Genomic DNA, 25,287 nt, shown 5'->3' on the forward strand with positions numbered 1-25,287 from the left:
ACTCTCACAAGTCAAGCCTGGCCTCGGGCCGGGCTTGGGCAGTAGAACAACTCCCAGAACCCCATCAACCAGGTATATGTGGGCCTGCGGGCCGCTCCAAGCAACAGCCTGGTGGACCAAACTCTCACAAGTCAAGCCTGGCCTCGGGCCGGGCTTGGGCAGTAGAACAACTCCCAGAACCCCATCAACCAGGTATATGTGGGCCTGCGGGCCGCTCCAAGCAACAGCCTGGTGGACCAAACTCTCACAAGTCAAGCCTGGCCTCGGGCCGGGCTTGGGCAGTAGAACAACTCCCAGAACCCCATCAACCAGGTATATGTGGGCCTGCGGGCCGCTCCAAGCAACAGCCTGGTGGACCAAACTCTCACAAGTCAAGCCTGGCCTCGGGCCGGGCTTGAGCAGTAGAACAACTCCCAGAACCCCATCAACCAGGTAACCAGGTATGTTGTCACCCGTGTTAACCTCCTCCACACTGTCACCTCCATAATGGTGAAGACAGCTCTTGAAGCCACTACAAAGTCCTTTATCACCTCTGAAAAACTATGACATAGCCCTGGAGGCCATGGTGGACGCCCCTGCCGCCCACAATAGCTAGCCCACTATGACATGGCCCTGGAGGCCATGGTGGACGCCCCTGCCGCCCACAATAGCTAGCCCACTATGACATGGCCCTGGAGGCCATGGTGGACGCCCCTGCCGCCCACAATAGCTAGCCCACTATGACATGGCCCTGGAGGCCATGGTGGACGCCCCTGCCGCCCACAATAGCTAGCCCACTATGACATGGCCCTGGAGGCCATGGTGGACGCCCCTGCCGCCCACAATAGCTAGCCCACTATGACATGGCCCTAGAGGCCATGGTGGACGCCCCTGCCGCCCACAATAGCTAGCCCACTATGACATGGCCCTGGAGGCCATGGTGGACGCCCCTGCCGCCCACAATAGCTAGCCCACTATGACATGGCCCTGGAGGCCATGGTGGACGCCCCTGCCGCCCACAATAGCTAGCCCACTATGACATGGCCCTAGAGGCCATGGTGGACGCCCCTGCCGCCCACAATAGCTAGCCCACTATGACATGGCCCTGGAGGCCATGGTGGACGAGCCATGGAAAGTAAACTAATGTAAACCAGACCATTTAATAGACTAGAGAAAACTTGATGTTCAACACAGACAAGTTCTACCTCCTACACTATGGTTAAAATTAATAAAACACGAACTAGGTATAAGCTAAATTAAACCATATTATAGTAAGGAAAAGCAAAGTAAAAAACCAGGGAATAGTCATGTCTGAAGACCTCGTTAAGAACACGCAGTAGTTGTCACAACTGCAAGAACAATTACAAGCAAAGCAAATGTTTATTTAGGTAAAGTACATACATACAAGGAGTGATACATATTTTGATGAATGTATAGAGCTAATACATACAATGCCTAAAGCCACTATTACGCAAAGCGTTTCGGGCAGTTATTCGGACAAGCCGGATAACAAGAACCTTTTAGACAAGATATGCCAGCCAATGATGGTTCTCTTTAAGACAATAGTGCTGTCCTGCATGTAATATTGTCACATATTAATGGCACCATCCAAAGCTGGACAATTTGCTGACCTGGAGAACGTGAAGGAACATTTACTGCACGAATCCATTCAATAAATACAAAGTGTTGTGAACGTTAAAAAAGTCTAACTCTGTATTCTCTTCAATAATCTTGTATAAGCCAACTTCATCGTCATACTTCAGAGCTTCTAATTAGATTAAAAAAAACTGTATTCTCTTGAACGCAGGCGAGTAATGTATACATAATTTACACTGGTTCCAAATCTGTGCACTGAAATAGTTCCTCTCCGGAAGCCGGTCGGCCGAGCGGACAGCACACTGGACTTGTGATCCTGTGGTCCCGGGTTCGATCCCGGGCGCCGGTGAGAAATAATTGGCAGACTTTCTTTCACCCTATGCCCCTGTTAGCTAGCAGTAAAATAGGTACCTGGGTGTCAGTTAGCTGTCACGGGCTACTTCCTGGGGGTGGAGGCCTGGTCGATGACCGGGCCGCGGGGACACTAAAAGCCCCGAAATCATCTCAAGATAACCTCAAGATAACCTCTCGAGTTCAGAAGTCATGGTAGAGAGAGTGTGTAAAATATTACCATTGAAACGCAGAGGTACTCGATAGAGTGTTTTACAAACATTAAGGGTTTAACACCCTCCCTCTAAATGTAAGGGGCATAACCTGCCCAAGTCTGCTGCCGTTTTACGAGGGGATTTGATAAACACTCTTGTCAGAGGGTAGCTGATCAACCAGGCTGTGATTTCTACGTCAAACTGCGTGCGGTAGATTCCAACAACCTGGTTGGTCAGACTATCAAGCAGGAGACTTGCAGCCAGATTCACGAAGCAGTTACGCAAGCACTTACGAACGTGTACATCTTTTCTCAATCTTTGGCGGCTTTGTTTACATTTATTAATTAAACAGTTTACAAGCATAAAAACTTGCCAATCAACTGTTGTTATTGTTATAAACAGCCTCCTGGTGCTTCGCAGCTCATTAACTGTTTAATAATTGTAAACAAAGCCGCCAAACATTGAGAAAAGATGTACAGGTTCGTAAGTGTTTGCATAAGTGCTTTCGTGAATCTGCCCCCTGGTCAGAGACTGGACTACAAGGACACAGACCTTGGGGACCCAACACAAGGTATCCACAGTGACAATGAGACCATCCACATCAATCTTCCATTCAATCCACCATTCTACCCACTGTACCAACTCACCAACTGTGTCCTCAACACTATTGTCGGATGTGTGAGCTGCTCTCTAAGATACACATGACCTGCTGGACTATATGTAGTTACGTGTAAGACAGTAATATGTGTTTTTACCTCAGGTGGAGGGCGGAGGAGGCCTAAAGATGACTCTACATTGGGAGAAACTTTCACCTGCAGAGTTCCAGCAACTGCAGGACTTTACTGCCTGTGAGTATACCTGACTCTCTTGTTGGTTGAGTATACCTGCCTCTCTTGTGAGTATACCTGCCTCTCTTGTTGCTTGTGAGTATACCTGTCCCTCTTGTGAGTATACCTGCCTCTCTTGTTGCTTGTGAGTATACCTGTCCCTCTTGTGAGTATACCTGTCCCTCTTGTTGCTTGTGAATGAAGCGTCTGGTTGTGAATCCACCCTCAGACACTCTGGGGTGTTCTTGCTACACCCTCAGACACTCTGGGGTGTTCTTGCTACACCCTCAGACACTCTGGGGTGTTCTTGCTACACCCTCAGACACTCTGGGGTGTTCTTGCTACACCCTCAGACACTCTGGGGTGTTCTTGCTACACCCTCAGACACTCTGGGGTGTTCTTGCTACACCCTCAGACACTCTGGGGTGTTCTTGCTACACCCTCAGACACTCTGGGGTGTTCTTGCTACACCCTCAGACACTCTGGGGTGTTCTTGCTACACCCTCAGACACTCTGGGGTGTTCTTGCTACACCCTCAGACACTCTGGGGTGTTCTTGCTACACCCTCAGACACTCTGGGGTGTTCTTGCTACACCCTCAGACACTCTGGGGTGTTCTTGCTACACCCTCAGACACTCTGGGGTGTTCTTGCTACACCCTCAGACACTCTGGGGTGTTCTTGCTACACCCTCAGACACTCTGGGGTGTTCTTGCTACACCCTCAGACACTCTGGGGTGTTCTTGCTACACCCTCAGACACTCTGGGGTGTTCTTGCTACACCCTCAGACACTCTGGGGTGTTCTTGCTACACCCTCAGACACTCTGGGGTGTTCTTGCTACACCCTCAGACACTCTGGGGTGTTCTTGCTACACCCTCAGACACTCTGGGGTGTTCTTGCTACACCCTCAGACACTCTGGGGTGTTCTTGCTACACCCTCAGACACTCTGGGGTGTTCTTGCTACACCCTCAGACACTCTGGGGTGTTCTTGCTACACCCTCAGACACTCTGGGTGTTCTTGCTACACCCTCAGACACTCTGGGTGTTCTTGCTACACCCTCAGACACTCTGGGGTGTTCTTGCTACACCCTCAGACACTCTGGGGTGTTCTTGCTACACCCTCAGACACTCTGGGGTGTTCTTGCTACACCCTCAGACACTCTGGGGTGTTCTTGCTACACCCTCAGACACTCTGGGGTGTTCTTGCTACACCCTCAGACACTCTGGGTGTTCTTGCTACACCCTCAGACACTCTGGGTGTTCTTGCTACACCCTCAGACACTCTGGGGTGTTCTTGCTACACCCTCAGACACTCTGGGGTGTTCTTGCTACACCCTCAGACACTCTGGGGTGTTCTTGCTACACCCTCAGACACTCTGGGGTGTTCTTGCTACACCCTCAGACACTCTGGGGTGTTCTTGCTACACCCTCAGACACTCTGGGGTGTTCTTGCTACACCCTCAGACACTCTGGGGTGTTCTTGCTACACCCTCAGACACTCTGGGGTGTTCTTGCTACACCCTCAGACACTCTGGGGTGTTCTTGCTACACCCTCAGACACTCTGGGGTGTTCTTGCTACACCCTCAGACACTCTGGGGTGTTCTTGCTACACCCTCAGACACTCTGGGGTGTTCTTGCTACACCCTCAGACACTCTGGGGTGTTCTTGCTACACCCTCAGACACTCTGGGGTGTTCTTGCTACACCCTCAGACACTCTGGGTGTTCTTGCTACACCCTCAGACACTCTGGGGTGTTCTTGCTACACCCTCAGACACTCTGGGGTGTTCTTGCTACACCCTCAGACACTCTGGGGTGTTCTTGCTACACCCTCAGACACTCTGGGGTGTTCTTGCTACACCCTCAGACACTCTGGGGTGTTCTTGCTACACCCTCAGACACTCTGGGTGTTCTTGCTACACCCTCAGACACTCTGGGGTGTTCTTGCTACACCCTCAGACACTCTGGGGTGTTCTTGCTACACCCTCAGACACTCTGGGGTGTTCTTGCTACACCCTCAGACACTCTGGGTGTTCTTGCTACACCCTCAGACACTCTGGGTGTTCTTGCTACACCCTCAGACACTCTGGGTGTTCTTGCTACACCCTCAGACACTCTGGGGTGTTCTTGCTACACCCTCAGACACTCTGGGGTGTTCTTGCTACACCTCAGAAACAAACAGTTCTCGTGGTGTTAATGTTTCACCCGCGGACAGCCATAATCTCTACCAGACACAAGATAAACAGGAGTTATTGCGACTATAGATTCAAGTAATTAAAAAGTTAGCAAGTGCCTTGTCTAGTGAGTAAATGAAACCTGGCGGGTATTGTCCGTAGAGTGTACCGAGTGAGCCTCGGGTATGTTATTAGTAGTGCTAAGGTAGCGTGAGTATACCCGAGGTATATGTGTGAATATGTAATCTTGAACTGATTATTTATAAGGTGTGTGTATCTGGGGCTTTGTATCCCAGCTGGTGTGTGTTCCAGCTGGTGTATGTGTCAGCTGGTGTGGGTGCCAGCTGGTGTGGGTGCCAGCTGGTGTGTCAGCTGGTGTGGGTGCTAGCTGGTGTGGGTGCCAGCTGGTGTATGTGTCAGCTGGCGTGGGTGCCAGCTGGTGTGGGTGCCAGCTGGTGTGGGTGCCAGCTGGTGTGGGTGCCAGCTGGTGTGGGTGTCAGCTGGTGTGGGTGCCAGCTGGTGTGGGTGCCAGCTGGTGTATGTGTCAGCTGGTGTATGTGCCAGCTGGTGTATGTGCCAGCTGGTGTGGGTGCCAGCTGGTGTATGTGCCAGCTGGTGTGGGTGCCAGCTGGTGTATGTGCCAGCTGGTGTGGGTGCCAGCTGGTGTATGTGCTAGCTGGTGTGGGTGCCAGCTGGTGTATGTGTCAGCTGGCGTGGGTGCCAGCTGGTGTGGGTGCCAGCTGGTGTGGGTGCCAGCTGGTGTGGGTGCCAGCTGGTGTGGGTGTCAGCTGGTGTGGGTGCCAGCTGGTGTGGGTGCCAGCTGGTGTATGTGTCAGCTGGTGTGGGTGCCAGCTGGTGTGGGTGCCAGCTGGTGTATGTGTCAGCTGGTGTGGGTGCCAGCTGGTGTGGGTGCCAGCTGGTGTGGGTGCCAGCTGGTGTGGGTGCCAGCTGGTGTGGGTGCCAGCTGGTGTGGGTGTCAGCTGGTGTGGGTGCCAGCTGGTGTGGGTGCCAGCTGGTGTGGGTGCCAGCTGGTGTATGTGCCAGCTGGTGTGGGTGCCAGCTGGTGTGGGTGCCAGCTGGTGTGGGTGCCAGCTGGTGTGGGTGCCAGCTGGTGTGGGTGCCAGCTGGTGTATGTGCCAGCTGGTGTGGGTGCCAGCTGGTGTGGGTGCCAGCTGGTGTATGTGCCAGCTGGTGTGGGTGCCAGCTGGTGTATGTGCCAGCTGGTGTGGGTGCCAGCTGGTGTGGGTGCCAGCTGGTGTGGGTGCCAGCTGGTGTGGGTGCCAGCTGGTGTGGGTGCCAGCTGGTGTGAGTGCCAGCTGGTGTATGTGTCAGCTGGTGTGGGTGCCAGCTGGTGTATGTGCCAGCTGGTGTGGGTGCCAGCTGGTGTATGTGCCAGCTGGTGTGGGTGCCAGCTGGTGTGGGTGCCAGCTGGTGTATGTGCCAGCTGGTGTGGGTGCCAGCTGGTGTATGTGCCAGCTGGTGTGGGTGCCAGCTGGTGTGGGTGTCAGCTGGTGTGGGTGCCAGCTGGTGTATGTGCCAGCTGGTGTGGGTGCCAGCTGGTGTGGGTGCCAGCTGGTGTGGGTGCCAGCTGGTGTGGGTGCCAGCTGGTGTAAGTGCCAGCTGGTGTGGGTGCCAGCTGGTGTGGGTGCCAGCTGGTGTGGGTGCCAGCTGGTGTGGGTGCCAGCTGGTGTGGGTGCCAGCTGGTGTGGGTGCCAGCTGGTGTGGGTGCCAGCTGGTGTAAGTGCCAGCTGGTGTAAGTGCCAGCTGGTGTGGGTCACGTGGGGGCGGCAACCTTGACCTTTGATCTTCTACAGTCATTTACATCATGACTTGAGGGAGCGGGAACCCCTTGCCCTGCTCTTCCTCCCTCACTCCCTCACCCCCGGGTCTTCCCCTTAAGCAATAAATATCCTCTGTGGTTACTGGCAAGGCAACCCTGATTTCCCTATCTGTTCTCCTCGCCCTAACCTCTGCCTATCCATCGTCCTATCCCTCTCTCTCATTCTCTCTCTTCCCCTCACTATTCTTCCTCCCCTTCGCTCTATTTTTATATTTTATTTTTTCTATTCTTTCTTACCCCCCCTCTCTATATTCTCCCTTCCCCCTCTCCCTTCCCTCTCTCCCTATTCTCACTGTATCTATCCCTGTCCCCACAAATGTCAGCGAAGGGTGACAGGTAATCCCACACATTAGAAACTTTCCATATAAAGAGAGATTGAACCAGATTAGTTTACAGTCTCTAGCAAGGCGAAGCGTTCGCGGACCATCTACGAAGCGAACAGGTGGATGAATGGGACTACCATGCGTCGATATTAATAAGGTATTAAATAGAACACGAAATCGTGGATATAAATTGTATAAGCTTAGATTCAGGAACGTCCTGGGTAAATACTGGTTTGGAAATAGGGTTGTTGATTTCTGGAACAAATTGTGGGGTAATATAATAGACGTGGATTCACTTGATTGTTTGAAGCATAGGTCTGGCTTCCGGCTGGTTGCAAACTGGTCAACACCCACCGGTCAACGACCACCGGTCAACGACCACCGGTCAACGACCACCGGTCAACGACCACCGGTCAACGTCCACCGGTCAACGTCCACCGGTCAACACCCACCGGTCAACGTCCACCGGTCAACGTCCACCGGTCAACGACCACCGGTCAACGTCCACCGGTCAACGTCCACCGGTCAACGTCCACCGGTCAACGACCACCGGTCAACGACCACCGGTCAACACCCACCGGTCAACGACCACCGGTCAACGACCACCGGTCAACGACCACCGGTCAACGTCCACCGGTCAACGTCCACCGGTCAACGTCCACCGGTCAACACCCACCGGTCAACGTCCACCGGTCAACGTCCACCGGTCAACGTCCACCGGTCAACACCCACCGGTCAACACCCACCGGTCAACGTCCACCGGTCAACGTCCACCGGTCAACGACCACCGGTCAACGACCACCGGTCAACGTCCACCGGTCAACACCCACCGGTCAACGTCCACCGGTCAACGTCCACCGGTCAACACCCACCGGTCCACTGTCTCGTGGCCCCAGGGGCCAGTTTTGTGCTACTGTCCCATGGTCCTGGGGGCCAGTCTTGTGCTACTGTCCCAAGGCCCCGGGGGCCAGTCTTGTTCTACTGTCCCATGGCTCCAGGGGCCAGTCTTGTGCTACTGTCCCATGGCCCTGGGGGCCAGTCTTGTTCTACTGTCCCATGGCCCTGGGGGCCAGTCTTGTTCTACTGTCCCATGGCCCTGGGGCCAGTCTTGTTCTACTGTCCCATGGCCCTGGGGGCCAGTCTTGTGCTACTGTCCCATGGCCCTGGGGGCCAGTCTTGTGCTACTGTCCCATGGCCCTGGGGGCCAGTCTTGTGCTACTGTCCCATGGCCCTGGGGGCCAGTCTTGTGCTACTGTCCCATGGCCCTGGGGCCCAGTCTTGTGCTACTGTCCCATGGCCCTGGGGCCCAGTCTTGTGCTACTGTCCCATGGCCCCGGGGGCCAGTCTTGTTCTACTGTCCCATGGCTCAAGGGGCCAGTCTTGTGCTGCTGTCCCATGGTCCTGGGGGCCAGTCTTGTGCTACTGTCCCATGGCCCTGGGGGCCAGTCTTGTGCTACTGTCCCATGGCCCTGGGGGCCAGTCTTGTGCTACTGTCCCATGGCCCTGGGGGCCAGTCTTGTTCTACTGTCCCATGGCTCAAGGGGCCAGTCTTGTGCTACTGTCCCATGGCCCCGGGGGCCAGTCTTGCTCTACTGTCCCATGGCTCCAGGGGCCAGTCTTGTGCTACTGTCCCATGGCTCCAGGGGCCAGTCTTGTGCTACTGTCCCATGGCTCCAGGGGCCAGTCTTGTGCTACTGTCCCATGGTCCTGGGGGCCAGTCTTGTGCTACTGTCCCATGGCTCCAGGGGCCAGTCTTGTGCTACTGTCCCATGGCTCCAGGGGCCAGTCTTGTGCTACTGTCCCATGGTCCTGGGGGCCAGTCTTGTGCTACTGTCCCATGGCTCCAGGGGCCAGTCTTGTGCTACTGTCCCATGGCTCCAGGGGCCAGTCTTGTGCTACTGTCCCATGGCTCCAGGGGCCAGTCTTGTGCTACTGTCCCATGGCCCCGGGGGCCAGTCTTGTGCTACTGTCCCATGGCTCCAGGGGCCAGTCTTGTGCTACTGTCCCATGGTCCTGGGGGCCAGTCTTGTGCTACTGTCCCATGGCCCCGGGGGCCAGTCTTGTGCTACTGTCCCATGGCCCCGGGGGCCAGTCTTGTGCTACTGTCCCATGGCCCCGGGGGCCAGTCTTGTGCTACTGTCCCATGGCCCTGGGGGCCAGTCTTGTGCTACTGTCCCATGGCCCCGGGGGCCAGTCTTGTGCTACTGTCCCATGGCCCCGGGGGCCAGTCTTGTGCTACTGTCCCATGGCTCCAGGGGCCAGTCTTGTGCTACTGTCCCATGGCTCCAGGGGCCAGTCTTGTGCTACTGTCCCATGGCCCTGGGGGCCAGTCTTGTGCTACTGTCCCATGGCTCCAGGGGCCAGTCTTGTGCTACTGTACCATGGCCCCGGGGGCCAGTCTTGTGCTACTGTACCATGGCCCTGGGGCCAGTCATGTGCTACAGTCCCATGACTCCAGGGGCCAGTCTTGTGAAAGTTTCTCACTATTTCTTCCTCTCAGACTTGTGTAGTGGAAGACCTTGACCACGAGTTGAGGCACTCTTCTGGAAGACTCCCTCCCCTTTCCATATGTATTTCCCCCTATGAAAGATATTCCATAGGGGTGAGACCCCCTATGGAATACCTCTGGTAACATCCAGCTACTCAGAAGTCTCTTCTCTCACTGTTATTCTCTCTTCTGGTGAAACAGTGCTCTTTTTATCCACTGGATCACCTTCCATGCCACTACTACCTGATTCTCCATTGTGTACACCATTCTCATGTGGAGTAGTTTCGAAGATAAGATAATGTTTATTCAGGTAAAAGTACATACATTCAAAATGAGTTACAAACATAATGTTAGATTTATAATTTTTTTTTTTTTTTTTTTTTTTTTTTTTTTTTTTTTTTTTTTTTTTTTTTTTTTTTTTTTTTTTTTTTTTTTTTTTTTTGAGATATATACAAGAGTTGTTACATTCTTGTAGAGCCACTAGTACGCGTAGCGTTTCGGGCAGGTCCTTAATCCTATGGTCCCTGGAATACGATCCCCTGCCGCGAAGAATCGTTTTTTCATCCAAGTACACATTTTACTGTTGCGTTAAACAGAGGCTACAGTTAAGGATTTGCGCCCAGTAAATCCTCCCCGGCCAGGATACGAACCCATGACATAGCGCTCGCGGAATGCCAGGCGAGTGTCTTACCACTACACCACAGAGACTGTGACTAGAGAAATAGAGAGCTAGTACATAGAAATAGAGCTAGTACATAGCTGGAGGCTCTCTCTCTCTCTCTCTCAAAGGCTCTCTGAAACTTGCAATTTGTCTGTTCTGTCTTCTCTGATCTTTGACTACCAGTCTCTAATTTATTTATTTACATATATACAAGAAAGTACAATGGATTTACAAGAGTACATAACATTGATGTTTTTACATTCTTGCAAACCACTAACATACATAGCGTTTCAGGCAATTCCTTTATATAACAGATAATTTTAAGTAGGTAATTTGTAGCAAAATTTAAAGAATATTAACAAGTATATTGAAAGAAAATTTGAAGACAATTAATAAATACATTGTAGTAAAAATTGAGGATTTATAAACAAGTGCATTGTAGCATAATTTGAGGATTATTAAATGGTAGTTTGTAGTAAAATTTGCATTCAATATAACATGATGTAAGTTGATAGCAGTGAGTATAATGATGAAGTTGCATGGCTTAGGCACATACATATATTGGGGAAGTAAGTAGCACAACATACAGTGCGAGTTTACAGCACTAGGTAGGAAACTATGAGGATGAAATTAGGAACTTTTTGGTTTTACTTTTGAATAAGGCATAGGTTGAACAGTCTTTTAATTCGTTATGGAGTGAATCCCATAGACTAGGTCCCTTTATTTGTATAGGCTGTTTGCACAGATTTAGTATGACTCTGGGGATATCAAACGGAGATTTAATTCTGATGTGGTGATTATGGGTTGTATTACATCTGTCAAGGAAGAGTTTCAGATTAGGATTTTCATTTAGGAACAAGGTTTTGTACATATAAATGGTACAAGAGAATGTGTGGAGTGAGTTTGTTTAGCATATTCAGGGATTTAAACAAGGGGGCTGTGTGTTGTCTGAAAACAGAGTTTGTTATTATTCTGATAGCAGATTTTTACTGGGCGATGATGGGCTTGAGGTAGTTTGCAGTGGTTAAACCCCATGCACAGATACCATATGTAACATAGGGATATATTAGCACTTAGTATAGTGAGAGGAGAGTAGAGTTTGGAACATAAAATCTGATATTAGAGAGTATACCAACTGTTTTAGAGACTTTCTAGGTTATGTGTTGTATGTGGGTGCTGAAGTTCAGTCTCTTGTCTAAGTATAGGCCAAGGAACTTTCCAACTTTTATATTGCTGATGCTAACATTGTCTATCTGAAGCTGAGTTTCATTTGATTATTTTCTTCCAAATAAAATGTAGTAGGTCTTTTCAGTGTTTAGTGTGAGTCTGATGATTGACATCCATGAGTGGACTTTTTTTAATCATTATTTACAACACTATTTAGTGTGTGTGTGTGTGGTTTAGGGTCTGAGTAGATGAAGGTAGTAAAATCAGCAAATAGTATAGGTTTAAGAAGGTTTTGGCATTCTTTCTAAGATCAGATATTATGTACCCCGCCCTGCCCTGGTGACACACTCTTACTCCCTCATCTATCCATATCTCAACTATGGTATTTGTGCTTGAGGTTCTACTACCCAAAATCATTTACGTCCTCTAATTACTCAACACAAAGCTGCTATTAGGACAATATCCAACTCTAGCCCCAGACATCACTCGGTACCCCTACTCAAATCTCTGAATATGTTAGATATTAAGTCACTGCACATTCTCTCATGTGTATTATACATATATAAAACGCTGAACTGTAATGCCAATCCTGACCTCAAAAGCTTCATTGAAGGTTGTAACAGAACCCATGAGCACCACACCAGAAACAAATACAGTTTTGATATTCCAAGAGTACGACTTAATCAAACTAGGGAATGACCTTCCCAACCATGTTAAAGACTGTACCTCTCTCTCAACCAGTTTAAGATAAAAACGAAGCACTACCTAATAAATTTCCTGTAACCTACCTTACCCCTCTATTGTCAACCCATGTCTATTTTTTTAAACAACGCTATTTGTCGACCTAATTGTATTTGTGCTGCTTTTTCAGCCATGTTCCCCTCTTTTTTATCTTTATTTTTATTTGTTCTCAACACATTTTATTCTTTATACTCAATTAGTATTAAGTTTTAGTCATTAATGTTTTTCCTGCCCAAAACGCTTTGCGTAATAGTGGCTTTAGGCATTGTATGTACTAGCTCTATCTATAAATCTATCAATTTTTGTAAAATCTCTTGTATGTATGTACCTTACCTGAATAAACATTTATTTATTTTATTTATTTAAGAATGTTAGACACATTTGGCAGATCATTGATGTATCATTGATGAGATCATTCTCCCCAATATATGTGCCTATGCCATACAACTTCACCATTGTATTCACTGCTATCATCTTGTATCATGGTTGTTATGTTGAATGCAAATGTTACTGCAATGTACCTAGAAATAATCCTCAAATTATGCCACACTGTACCTGTCAATAATCCTCAAATTTTACTACAATGTACCTACAGTACTAATTTTCTTTAAATGTTCTTACAATATACCTCTTAATATGATTAAATTTTACTACAAATTACCTACATAAAATTAACTGTTAGATTAAGGACCTGCTCGAAATGCTATGCGTGTTAGTGGCTTTACAAGAATATAAAAATGTCAATGCTATGTACTTTCATAAACCCAATGCATTTTAAATATATATACCTTCTTGTATATACAGAATAAAAAAAAAAGTATATAAGAGATAGGAGAGGTCCTAAGATACTGCCCTGTGGCACTCCTACAGTTCATGTGTTGCACTGCACTGCTCACCTGGTTTTGTCAAAAACTTCATAGTGCAATTTTCAAGGACATATTTTTGTTGTTTTTATAAATGTTCAGCTAAGTTAATGTCAAAATGTTTTCAAACTCAACCATTTTCATTTCATAACACAGAGTGATGAAAACATTAAAAATAAGGCTAATTAAAAAAACACAGCACAACTCTGAGCAGTACAGTGGTTAAGGAAGCAGTAATCAATTAATTCTAGAAAATCTTCTGCTTCATTATTTCCTATTCTGTTAAGCCAGTTTATTCCACTAAAATTAAAGTCACCCCATGACACAAATACTGCTTAACCTAAATGCACTAGATATTTCTTCCCATAGATGCTCTGCTTCCATTCTGTCTTAAGTTTGGTGGTCTGTATTTAACTCCTATTATAAGAGTTTTAGCTTTATCATTTAATTCTAGCCAAATAGTTTGTGTGTAGCTCAGTTTTGATTCCTTCTTTAAGACTACATTTCAAATTTTCCCTAACATAAATGGCACCTCCCCCCCCCCTCCTCATCTAATATATCTATCTGTGTGAAATAGTTTAAATATGTTTATTTAATATTCAGCTAATTGTTCTCTGTTTTTTACATTCATGTTTCAGTAAGTGCAATATCTATTGTTTCTGTGCAGACAAGAGTATTTAAATAATTTATTTTGTTTCTTAGACTCCTACTCTTCATGTAATATACCTTAAGTGTATAGTTATTTTGAGGACCTTGTCCTTCCCTGTTCCTTTTGCCATTTTTTTCCCCCACCAACACATACTTTTATTGCCTCCTTTCTCCATATCAATTCCCATACCACTATCTATTAAAAGTATAAACCCCAAACAAACCCTCCAACCACATGTTCCAACGACTTGGCAACAGCAATAACCCCAGCCCTAGATAAATGCACCCCATCCCGAGCATACATGTCATTCCATCCATAGAAGTGTTCCCAGTTATCAATGAATGATATTGCATTTAATTTACAATATTTGTCTAGTCAGCAGTTGACACCAAGTGCCCTCAACAACCGTTCATTTCCAACTCCCTTTCTTGTAAGAATGCCTTATATGATCGGGATTCCTTCCTTGCTCCTAACTAATCCAATGGCTGTCTTAAACCTCTGTATCAGTGCCTCACTCCTAACTTGTCCTATATTATTTCCACTGGCACTGATACAAATAATGGGTTTGTTCCCATTTCCAGCCATATCATTCATGTTATTTACTCTATCATCATTTCCTGCTTCCGGATAGCAAACCCTTAATCTGTTCCCTCCTATCTCTGGTATAAAAAGCTCTATCCAAATACCTCACCTGGGACTCTCCCTTAACCAAAATTCCCTTAGCTACTTTGTTACTTTGTGAGCAGCTTGAGGGACCGACGCTCCCTTTGTTGCCTTGCCTATCCTGTGACCCAAGGTCATATGTACGCCAGGCATCGTAACAATCCAGGCTGTTGCATTCAAATGCCAAACGACAATACTGTACCACAACACCCACCACATAATCATAATCCAAAATTGCGAAACAGAATGCAATCCTGCGGCCCCCCAGATGGAGCAGGTGTCCAGACATCCACACATCGTGAAGAATAAACCAGGAGTCCTCCTGAACCTATTCTGGTGTTAAAGAATCTTTGCTTTAAATATGGTACTAAACACTTGTGATGGGTATTGTGGTAGTGGATGTGTGTGGTGGGTGTTGTGGTAGTGGACGCTTGTGGTGGGTGTTTTGGTAGTGGATGTGTAATTACCTAAGTGTAGTTACAGGATGAGAGCTACGCTCGTGGTGTTCCGTCTTCCCAGCACTTTGTCATATAACGCTTTGAAACTACTGACGGTCTTGGCCTCCACCACCTTCTCACCTAACTTGTTCCAACCGTCTACCACTCTGTTTGCGAAAGTGAATTTTCTTATATTTCTTCGGCATCTGTGTTTAGCTAGTTTAAATCTATGACCTCTTGTTCTTAAAGTTCCAGGTCTCAGGAAATCTTCCCTATTGATTTTATCAATTCCTGTTACTATTTTGTATGTAGTGATCATATCACCTCTTTTTCTTCTGTCTTCTAGTTTTGGCATGTTTAATGCTTCTAACCTCTCCTCGTAGCTCTTACCCTTCAGTTCTGGGAGCCACTTAGTAGCATGTCTTTGCACCTTTTCCAGTTTGTTGATGTGCTTCTTAATATATGGGCACCACACAACCGCTGCATATTCTAGCTTTGGCCTAACGAAAATCGTGAACAATTTCTTTAGTATATCGCCATCCATGTATTTAAAAGCAATTCTGAAGTTAGAAAGTGTGGGATAGGCTCCTCACACAATATTCTTTATGTGGTCCTCAGGTGATAGTTTTCTATCTAGAACCACCCCTAGATCTCTTTCTTTATCAGAATTCTTTAAAGATTTCTCACATAATATATAGGTTGTGTGAGGTCTATGTTCTCCTATTCCACATTCCATAACATGGCATTTATTAACATTAAATTCATTAAATTTATTAAAGATGCATGTGGTGGGAGTTGTGGTAGTGGACACATAATAATAATATTAATATTAATCTTCAAGTAAAAAATACATACATATATACATACATTAAATACATAGAATAAAAAAAGATGTGTGAATGATGGGTAGGACAAGTACAATGCCTAAAGCCACTAATACACAGAGCATTTTGGGCATTAAATGAAGCACTTGTGAGTGCTCATCCTGTCATAGCCTTGAGCACCCCCTGTCCCTATCCATCTGCACTTCTGGCTGACACACAAAACGGGTGCCAAGTGCCACTCCCTTATGCTGTAGTTATCCCTATTTCTGAAGTTTTATTGCCGGCGCTCGTTGTTCCTTGTGTGTATTTTGGAGGCGAGGAAGCACGACAGGTTGTCGAGGTGTAAAATGGATGTGTGTTTCATGAGGAAAGCAGGCAGGTATACAGACAGAGAGACTGGCAGATATACACTTATTTTATATATTTGTATTAATATAATTAGGCACATCAGCATTTATACAGCAGTTATAGACTCTAGCCTATATAAAAGGTTATGTGATTCATGTCAAGATCTAGCTATGTGATACTAAAATTCCCATCTCACAGTGTCGTTATTCAGACAGGTGAATGTTATCAGTAGCAGCTAGATGCCTATACCAGGATCACACAACACACTACTCATCTGATACACCAGATCTAGGGTCATGCAACACAATTATCTTACAAGAACAGTCATCTCTCCCTCAAACTCTTGATTATTTCTGCTGGCACCTCGGGGAGCATTTCCCTGTTCAATATAATTTTACTCATATCATGTGTGTGTGTGTGTAGAGAGGAAAAGTGGGGTGGGTGGTGGGGGCAAGGAGTTTAGCCATATTAAATGAGATTTTATACTTAAAAGACAAAATTAAAGACAGTGTCAGCTGGAGAGTTATAAAACCAGCGTTGAATGTAATGAAATGCCATTTTCTAAGTGAGACCCGGAGTCTCCCCGAAGCTATACTGAGTTGATGTATGTACATATTAGACTATGGCAACTGTCAATTGATGGAGTTCTAGGCCTACGACCACGAGTCAGAACCTGGCCCCCTCAGAGAGGCACTGGGAGCAATGGTCTATAGACCCCCCCCCCCCAAGTAGGTGAAAGCCGTCTATGTCTGCCATCTACCAGGTCAGGTGCCCAGAAAAGTAGGAATCCCAATACAAACTACAGCTGGTGGAAAAATTGCAAACTGAAAGCTGACTGAACAGGCAAAACTCCTCAAACAGAAAACAAGCAAACAGGCATAACGTCACCACAGCCGCCACGCCACTGTCTGCACAGCTCCCCCCTCCCTGGGGAGGGGCAAGGGGAAGGGGGAGTCTCAGACCTCCCATGCCAGCTACCCAACCCCAGTTCAGAGGCTGAATATCAAAAATGCAAAAAACTGCCAACTGGAGGGAGGGAGGGAGGGATGCCAAGGAGCCTCTGGGTCTCACCCAGAAAATGGCTTTTTATTACATTCAATGCTGGTTTTCTTTGGAGAGCCCCTTCAGCTCCCCGGAGCTACCTAACCAAAGATAAAGGAAAAGAGGGACTTGCCCAGGAGGCAGCTGCCACTCGCTCCTCAACTCGAAGGCGAGACAAATGGCTGCAACCTGCGACCCAAGGCTTCACAAGCCCAAGGAAGGCCAGGAACATTAATGTAGTACTGTGCAGCAAGCACCTTGTTCGACCTCCAAAATCCCCGTGCCCGAATGTCAGCCCAAGACATATTACCAAAAACAGCAGTCAAAGCCGTGAACCTACAAACATCATGGGCACGGATGTAAACCATAGGCTGGCTGAATCGAATACTCTTGCGGATGATCTGGGAGACCCACACCTTAAAACAGGGTAGAATGAAAACCAAGTTAACACAAAGTGCGTCCCCTGCCATGGAGGTCATGGCACGCAAGTAATGGCGAAGAGCCACAACCGGACACAGCACGTGATGCGCCCCCGGCTGAACCAACCAAGCATCAACAACCCAAGGACCCCTCCGAAAAGCAGCAGTCTCATTCTTCACCAGAAAAGGAGGAGATGGCTGCAAATGAACAAAATGACCGCCAGGACTAAAAGAGCAGAAATCCCTGCACCGGAGGAGAACATGAAGCTCCCCGACCCGACCCCCAGAGGTCAATGCCAACAAGAAAAGAGCCTTAGAAAACAGTCCTGAACTGAAGAGGCCACCACAAACCGAGGAGAAGAGAGAAAAAGAGAGCACTCGGTCCAACAACCAGGATGGCTCAGGTGGAGCATGAGCAGGCCGGAGGTGAAACAATGCCTGAGAAAGCTTGAGGAACGGAGCAGAAGTGACATTCACCCCAAATGCAAGCTGAAACGACTCCACCAGCACTGCACGATATGAGGCAACAGTATTCGGCATAAGATGACAGATCCAGGGGTTCAGACGGGACAACTCCAGAATGAACCGCATGTCCGCACCGTCCTATTTCGGAATTGGAAACAGGCGGGAAACCCACCGGAGGGACGCCATCGTTTCGACCACGTTCAAGTGAACCCACTCCAGGATGACTTGACTTGAGGCAGGACCAAAGAGCCAGAGCTCAACCCCTGCAAACGCATCTAGGTGAGTACAGAGTGCAGGGGAAGAGGCTTGCCCTGCCAGCACCGTACCCCCCCCGAAGGAGAAGGAGCCTCCCAACTCCACCACAGGCAGGAAGAAACGACCCGAAACGCCCATGAATCTTGGGACCAGGCGACAGCAAACATCACGAACCTCCTCCTCCCCATCAACGGGGCAAACTGCGAAAGGGCCGACGACCCTTATGAGAGCCCAACCGATGCTCAGAACAAGCACTGCGTCTACCAGATGCCAATAGCTCCACAAGACCGTCCCAGGGCGGCCCTGAATGTGGCACTACTAGCTAATGACGACTAAAAGAACCCCCAAACCCTGGCACAACCCTTTTGGGCAGGACCACCACGATCCTCCCAGAGAACCAACAAGTTCAACATAGGCCAGTAACTATACGAAGCCGCCTGCAGAAAATGCATTGCTGCAGATTCTGCAAACAACAATGGACAAAATGAGGATGAAAGTCTAAGAGCCAGGGCCCAAGCAGATTCAAAAGTGTGGACGAACACCACCTGTCGGCACGCGAGGCATGAAGCAAAGAACAGAGACTGTTTCCTTCTGAATCGGTGCAAACAACTTCAACAAGGCGGCCGACGCCTGAGCCACTGAGGCAAGCACACCAGACTCAGGCCCGGAAGCTAGCTCTTCCACATCCTCCTCGAGCCAGTCCGAAGACAGCTCCAGCAGAGAAAAGTAGCACAAGACCAAAGCCAAATGCCCATGTGCGAACAAATCCTCAGTGACCAAGGATGCCAAAAGGGTAGGGACCTGCATGTGAAGCTGCACCTGGCCAATATTGCGAGGAAGCACAGGGGTGAACAAGCACACTGAGGTGCTCAAACTCGGCCCCCCCCCCAAGTAAACCTGAACGACTGTAGTCCACTACTGCCACTCAAGTGTGCGGTTCCGACAGAATGCATGCCACGCCCCCAATGAAAAGAAAGGGCAGTCTGCCAGCCAGGAAGACTCCGGCACCTCATAAAGCACCCAGTAAGGAAAAGAGGAGCTAAACTTAAAAGAAAGATCCATTATCAAAGCGTAATCCGGGTCTCGCATGAGGTAAGCCATAAGGGCCTCCTTCACCTCCCTAGGTGGAATGCAGGAAGCCGAAAACCTCTGGAAGGAGGGAACAGAGAACCCAAGGGAACCCGGAACTGAATCAGGGGAGGAGCCGAACTCATATCAAACTCGTACAGGGAGGGAGGGGATACGAAAACCCCTCCCCCCTGTAACAACAAACCCTGCCCCGTGGGTACCAACACCCAAGTGAGGTCAAACGAGGCCCAAGCCCCCCCCAAGTCAACTCCTTCCCAGCCCCGGGATCTTCCACGTCAGGGCCCGGGGCCGAGTCATCCTCCAAGTCTTCTGCCTCTGGAGAATAGGCAGAGTCCACTGGAAAAGCAGGGATTAAGGGGGTTCGCTGGCACAACCCGAAAGCCCTGGCAGGAGGAACAGGCTCGAATGCCTCTGCTACCGATCCGGAAGGGGCAGTTCCCGTTGCCCTCTGAATCTCACCACAAAGAAAACCCTGCCCCAATTCTGAAACCCTCAGACGTTTGGGAGCCGGGAGCAGGAGGCGGGCTGAGCAAGATGAATAATAGCAGGGAAGGACAAGGAGGTGCAGACGAAACCAAAGATGCGGCAACTAACACCCTCAAGTCCGGGTCCCTATAACGGGGCAGCTGCGAGGCATCTGGAAAGGCAACCAACTGAGTGTGTTGCAGCAACCTGAACCTCGCATGCAACATGGAAGCTGCTTGCATCTGAATATCAGTAACTGTGGACTGGGTGAACTGGAGTACATGCAAGGAACACCACTCGCCAGACTCTGGGTCAAAGGTGTCATTGACCCAACAGGCGGAATGATGGAGGCAAAGATGGTGAATGTCACAATGAGACAAGGAGACAGAGCAACCTTCAAACTCTCACTAAGCAAGATGGTACTCAGAGGACTCCTCCATCAGACCACTGAGCCCCAATGGGTGTTTCCAGGGCACTTAGGCTGACTGCTAAGGGAAGCCCAGGCGAGGTACTGCTAACCAGTTATCCCAGAGCTACCAAGCAATCCAACTAAAAGCTGAACCCCTGCAACATATACAATCACAGGGGCCTAGAGAAGGGTCACCAAAAATACAGGTGGACTTATAGCCACACAACTAACACCTAACTAACAACTAACACTCAACTTCACTGTAACTGTTATCATTTTTTTTGTCTATAAATTTTGCAAGTATTTACCTACTTAAAATTTTCTTAGATTAAGGACCTGCCCGAAACGCTGTGCGTACTAGTGGCTTTACAAGACTGTAATTACCATATTATGTATCCTCACATTCCCAATGTACCTTCTTGTATATGCATAAATAAATAAAATAAATAAATAAATAAATAAATAAATAAACAAGACAGACCTCCCACATTCAAACAAAACAAAAAGCAAAGAAAAACCCTGCAAAAGCACAATGTCTCCAGGGGAACAGAACCAGCCGCTGTGCGTGTATCAAACAGCTGCACAATACCTTGTGCCCTAGCCAATGACAACACTACCTTCTACCCAAGTTTAAACAGAAGCAGGAACATCCTCAGCTAACTCCATGGACGGGCAATCACCAAGCAGCAAAAGAACCCTGTGGAGGTACTTCCTGAATGGCTTATGGAAGATAACCCTAAACCCCAAGGGCAATACTTATAGGGCACCTAGGGAAGGCGACCCTAGGCACCTGCAGCCCAGTACTTCTGGAATTACTCCTGGCTCGCACACAACCACACCACATAACAAACACCACAAGACACAGCACTGCTCAAGGATTGGAGCCAGAGTCGATTGAAAGCCACCCAACACAACAGCCTCAGAACTGGTGTTGGCTAGCCGGCGCAGGGGGTCTGGGACTCCTCCTTCCCCTTACCATGGAGGGGGGGGAGCTTCGTAGACAGCAGCATGGTGGCGACTTAATGCTTGTTTGCTTGTTTTCTGTTTGGGGAGTTCTGCCTGCTTGTTTGTCTTCTGGCTTGCAATTTTTCACCAGCTGTAGTTTGTTTTGGGATTCCTACCTTTCTGGGTGCCTGACCTGTTAGATGGCAGACATAGACTGCTTCCAACTACATGAGGGTGTCTATAGACCATTGCTCCTCGTGCCTCTCTGAGGAGACCAGGTTCTGGCTCGTGATCCCCGGTAGGCCTAGAACTCCATCGACTGACTGTTGCCATGGTCTAATATATACACATCAGCCCAGTATATCTCCGGGGAGCTGAAGGGGCTCTCCACAGAAAACTCATTTGTTTCATATGATTGGAATGAAAAAATGCTTTTCCTACAAAAAAAATGCTGATAAGAATTTTATTTTCTATAATTCTAGTATTTCTGCCATTTTTAGCTAGTTTAGACATGAAAATTTTTTTTAGATTTGTACAATTTCTTAAAATAAAAACTTCAAAATAGACTGTAGCTACAATTGTAGGCTTGTATCTACATATAGCACTTCACCACAGAGCTTTAATTACAAACTGATTAATCATTTTCCCCTAGTACTGTACCTCTCATTCATGCTCTACTAACAATTGTCTTGATACTTTTTTCAGCAGCTCTTCGTGCACCCTTGCCTCTTCCCTTGTCACACCATGAACTAATATTGGCTTGTCTGATTTATACTTTTACAGATTCTCCCAAGAAACTAGAAGATGTATTAAAGGAATTCACTGGGACAGGTTCTCTATCTAAGTACAGCCTTGATGGGGTAAGTGTGACTTTCTTTTTTATCTCTCGTACACAGTGTTTAAACGTAGTTTATTAGATACTCACTAATAAAAAGACATTAACATATTCACCTGCATAGTAAATGTTTACAAATACAGTATATAACAGCCTTAATATATTTATTTAATCTTAACATAATACAGTAATGTACAGTATATGGATGTACTGTCCTTGTATTCCTATACTGTACATTTGAATCAACATTAATTAATGAGTTAGCACTGAGAAGGTTTTTCTTCCAGTCCTTACATACCCCCACCTTCCACAACTTGACACTAACAATGCCAGTCTTCTCCAGGACATTGACTATGAAGGGTTCCACCTGTTTATGGATACTTACCTGGAGGTGGACACACCGGAGGAGCTATGCCGACATCTCTTTCTTTCTTTCGTTAAACGGACCAGACCACAGCCTGTTGAACCAAAGTCCATTAAGGTAGGCCATTTTAAGAGCCTCTCAAGTCTCATTATGTAAAAAATTTTACTTTAAATTATTTTGCCCATTTCATTGTGAAAAGTAGTGAGGTATCTCTGAGCCTGATGTGTCTTGCAAGGTTTTAGCATAGTAATTACATTCTTGTAAAGCCACTAGTACTCGCAGCATTTTGGGCAGGTCCTTAATCTAAGAAACTTGTAAGTATGTAAATACTTGCAAAATTTATAAAAATTATAACAGTTACATAGCATGAAAAAGATAAAAGATGAGAGAAAAATTGTAGGTATATTAAAGCACATAGGTACTGTAGCTCAGAATGATTGCAATGACAGCTTGAATAGTAGTTTGCCAAAACTTAGCAAGAATAATACAACATATGGCTAGGACATAAAAGAAGACAGCAATGAACACAATTTATTTTATTTATTTATTTATGCATATACAAGAATGTACATTGGGAATGTGAGGATACATAATATGGTAATTACAGTCTTGTAAAGCCACTAGTACGCGCAGCATTTCGGGCAGGTCCTTAATCTAAGAAAATTTTAAGAAGGTAAATACTTGCAAAATTTATAGACAAAAAAATGATAACAGTTACATGGAATGAAAAAAGAAGATGAGAAAAATTGTAGGTACAGTAAATTAAAGCACATAGGTAGCTAAGATTGATTGCAATGACAGCTTGAATGGTAGTTGACAAAAATTGGTAGGCACAATACAGCAGAAACAATATAAGATTGATTGCAGTGACAGCTTGAATGGTAGTTGACAAAAATTGGTAGTCACAATACAGCATATGGCTAGCACATAAAAGAAGACAGCAATGAACAGAATGATAAGGTTGTTTGATACTACATAAAAATTAGGAGATTGGGTAACACTAGGTACAGAGCAAATTTAAAGCTCAGTGTAGGAAACTAAGAAGATGAAGTTAGGTACTTTTTGGTTTTGCTTTTAAATAAGGCAAAAGTTTTACAGTTTTTCAATTCACTAGGGAGTGAGTTCCATAGACTAGGTCCCTTAATTTGCATAGAGTGTTTACACAGATTAAGTTTGACCCTGGGGATATCAAAGAGATATTTATTTCTGGTGTGGTGATAATGGGTCCTATTACATCTGTCCAGGGAGAGTTTCAGAGCATGGTTTGCATTTAAGAACAGGGGTTTTGTAAATGTAGTTGACACAAGAGAATGTGTGGAGGGAGTTAATATTTAGCAAGTTTAGGGATTTAAACAAGGGAGCCGAGTGTTGTCTGAAAGCAGAGTTAGTTATTATTCTGATAGCAGATTTTTGCTGTGTGATGATGGGCTTAAGGTGGTTTGCAGTGGTAGACCCCCATGCACAGATACCATAATTAAGATAGGGGTAGATTAGTGCATAATATAGTGAGAGGAGAGCAGAGTTAGGAACATAATATCTGATTTTGGAGAGTATACCAACTGTTTTAGAGACTTTCTTAGTTATGTGTTGAATGTGGGTGCTGAAGTTGAGTCTCTTGTCTAGGAATAGGCCAAGAAACTTGCCATCATTTTTATTACTGATGTTAATGTTGTCTATCTGTAGCTGAATTGCATTTGATGATTTGCTTCCAAATAAGATGTAGTAAGTCTTTTCGATGTTTAATGTTAGTTTGTTCGTTTACATCCATAAGTGGACTTTTTTTAATTCATTATTCACAACATTATTTAGTGTCTGTGGGTTGAGGTCTGAATAGATAAGGGTAGTATCGTCAGCAAACAATATAGGTTTGAGAATATTAGAGACATTAGGCAGATCGTTTATATATATAAGAAATAGAAGAGGTCCTAAGATACTGCCCTGTGGCACTCCAACGGTAATTGGTAGAGTGGAAGAAGTTGTATCATTGATGGTTACATATTGGTGTCTGTCACTAAGATAGGATCGGATGTAGTCAAGGGCAAGGCCTCGGATTCCATAATGCTGGAGTTTAAGTAAGAGGTAGTTGTGATTAACAGTATCAAAGGCTTTTCTTAGGTCAATGAAGAGTCCAATCGGAAACTCATTTTTGTCAAGGGCTGAGTAGATAACGTCAAGGAGACTAATGATTGCATTGTTGGTACTCTTTTGGGACCGGAAGCCAAACTGGCAGGGGCTGAGTATGTCGAATTTTACGAGGTAGGAATAGAGCTGTTTGTAAATAATTTTTTCAAATATTTTTGCTAGAATGGGTAGATTTGATATTGGTCTATAATTGTTTATGTCCGCCGGATTGCCTCCTTTATGGACTGGCATTACTCTTGCTTTTTTGAGGATATCAGGGAAGGTGTGACACTCTATAGATTTGTTGAACAGTAGTGCTATGGGTGGAGCAAGGGCATGGGAGGCTCTCTTGTACACAATGGACGGAATTTCACTGGTGTTCCCTGCCTTGGTTTTTAGAGTGTATGATGGACACAACATCTGCCGGGCTGATTGGTGAAAGGAGAAGAGAGTTTGGATAGCTGCCTGAGAGATATGTGTTAATATGTGTCTGAGTCTGTGGGATTCTACTGGCAAGATTAGCACCAACCGATGAAAAGAAACTATTAAATTCATTTGCCATTTCTAAATCAGTTGACGGTATATCCCCATCCTTGTAGAGTTTTATTTGGTTATGTGAGTGTTGTTTAGTTCCTAGGATACTAGAGATTGTTTTCCAAGTGCTTTTCATGTTGCCTTTTGCTTCATTGAATCTATTCACATAATATGCAAGTTCTGCCTTTCTTATGATACTGGTAAGCATTGATGAGTACCT

At 46.6% G+C, this 25,287-nt stretch overlaps 1 protein-coding gene across 1 annotated transcript in view; it reads left to right on the forward strand.

Moving 5' to 3' along the window:
• Positions 1–25,287, forward strand: part of Dgk (diacyl glycerol kinase 1) — a 222,674-nt gene that overhangs the window by 55,497 nt on the left and 141,890 nt on the right. Inside the window, 3 exon segments of the mRNA XM_069318563.1 lie at positions 2,881–2,968; positions 21,997–22,073; positions 22,392–22,529. Coding sequence (XP_069174664.1) covers positions 2,905–2,968; positions 21,997–22,073; positions 22,392–22,529 — 279 coding nt within the window. The 5' untranslated portion in view covers positions 2,881–2,904.

Source organism: Procambarus clarkii, chromosome 90 (genome assembly GCF_040958095.1).
Source record: "Procambarus clarkii isolate CNS0578487 chromosome 90, FALCON_Pclarkii_2.0, whole genome shotgun sequence".
NCBI classification, from domain to species: Eukaryota; Metazoa; Arthropoda; class Malacostraca; order Decapoda; family Cambaridae; genus Procambarus; species Procambarus clarkii.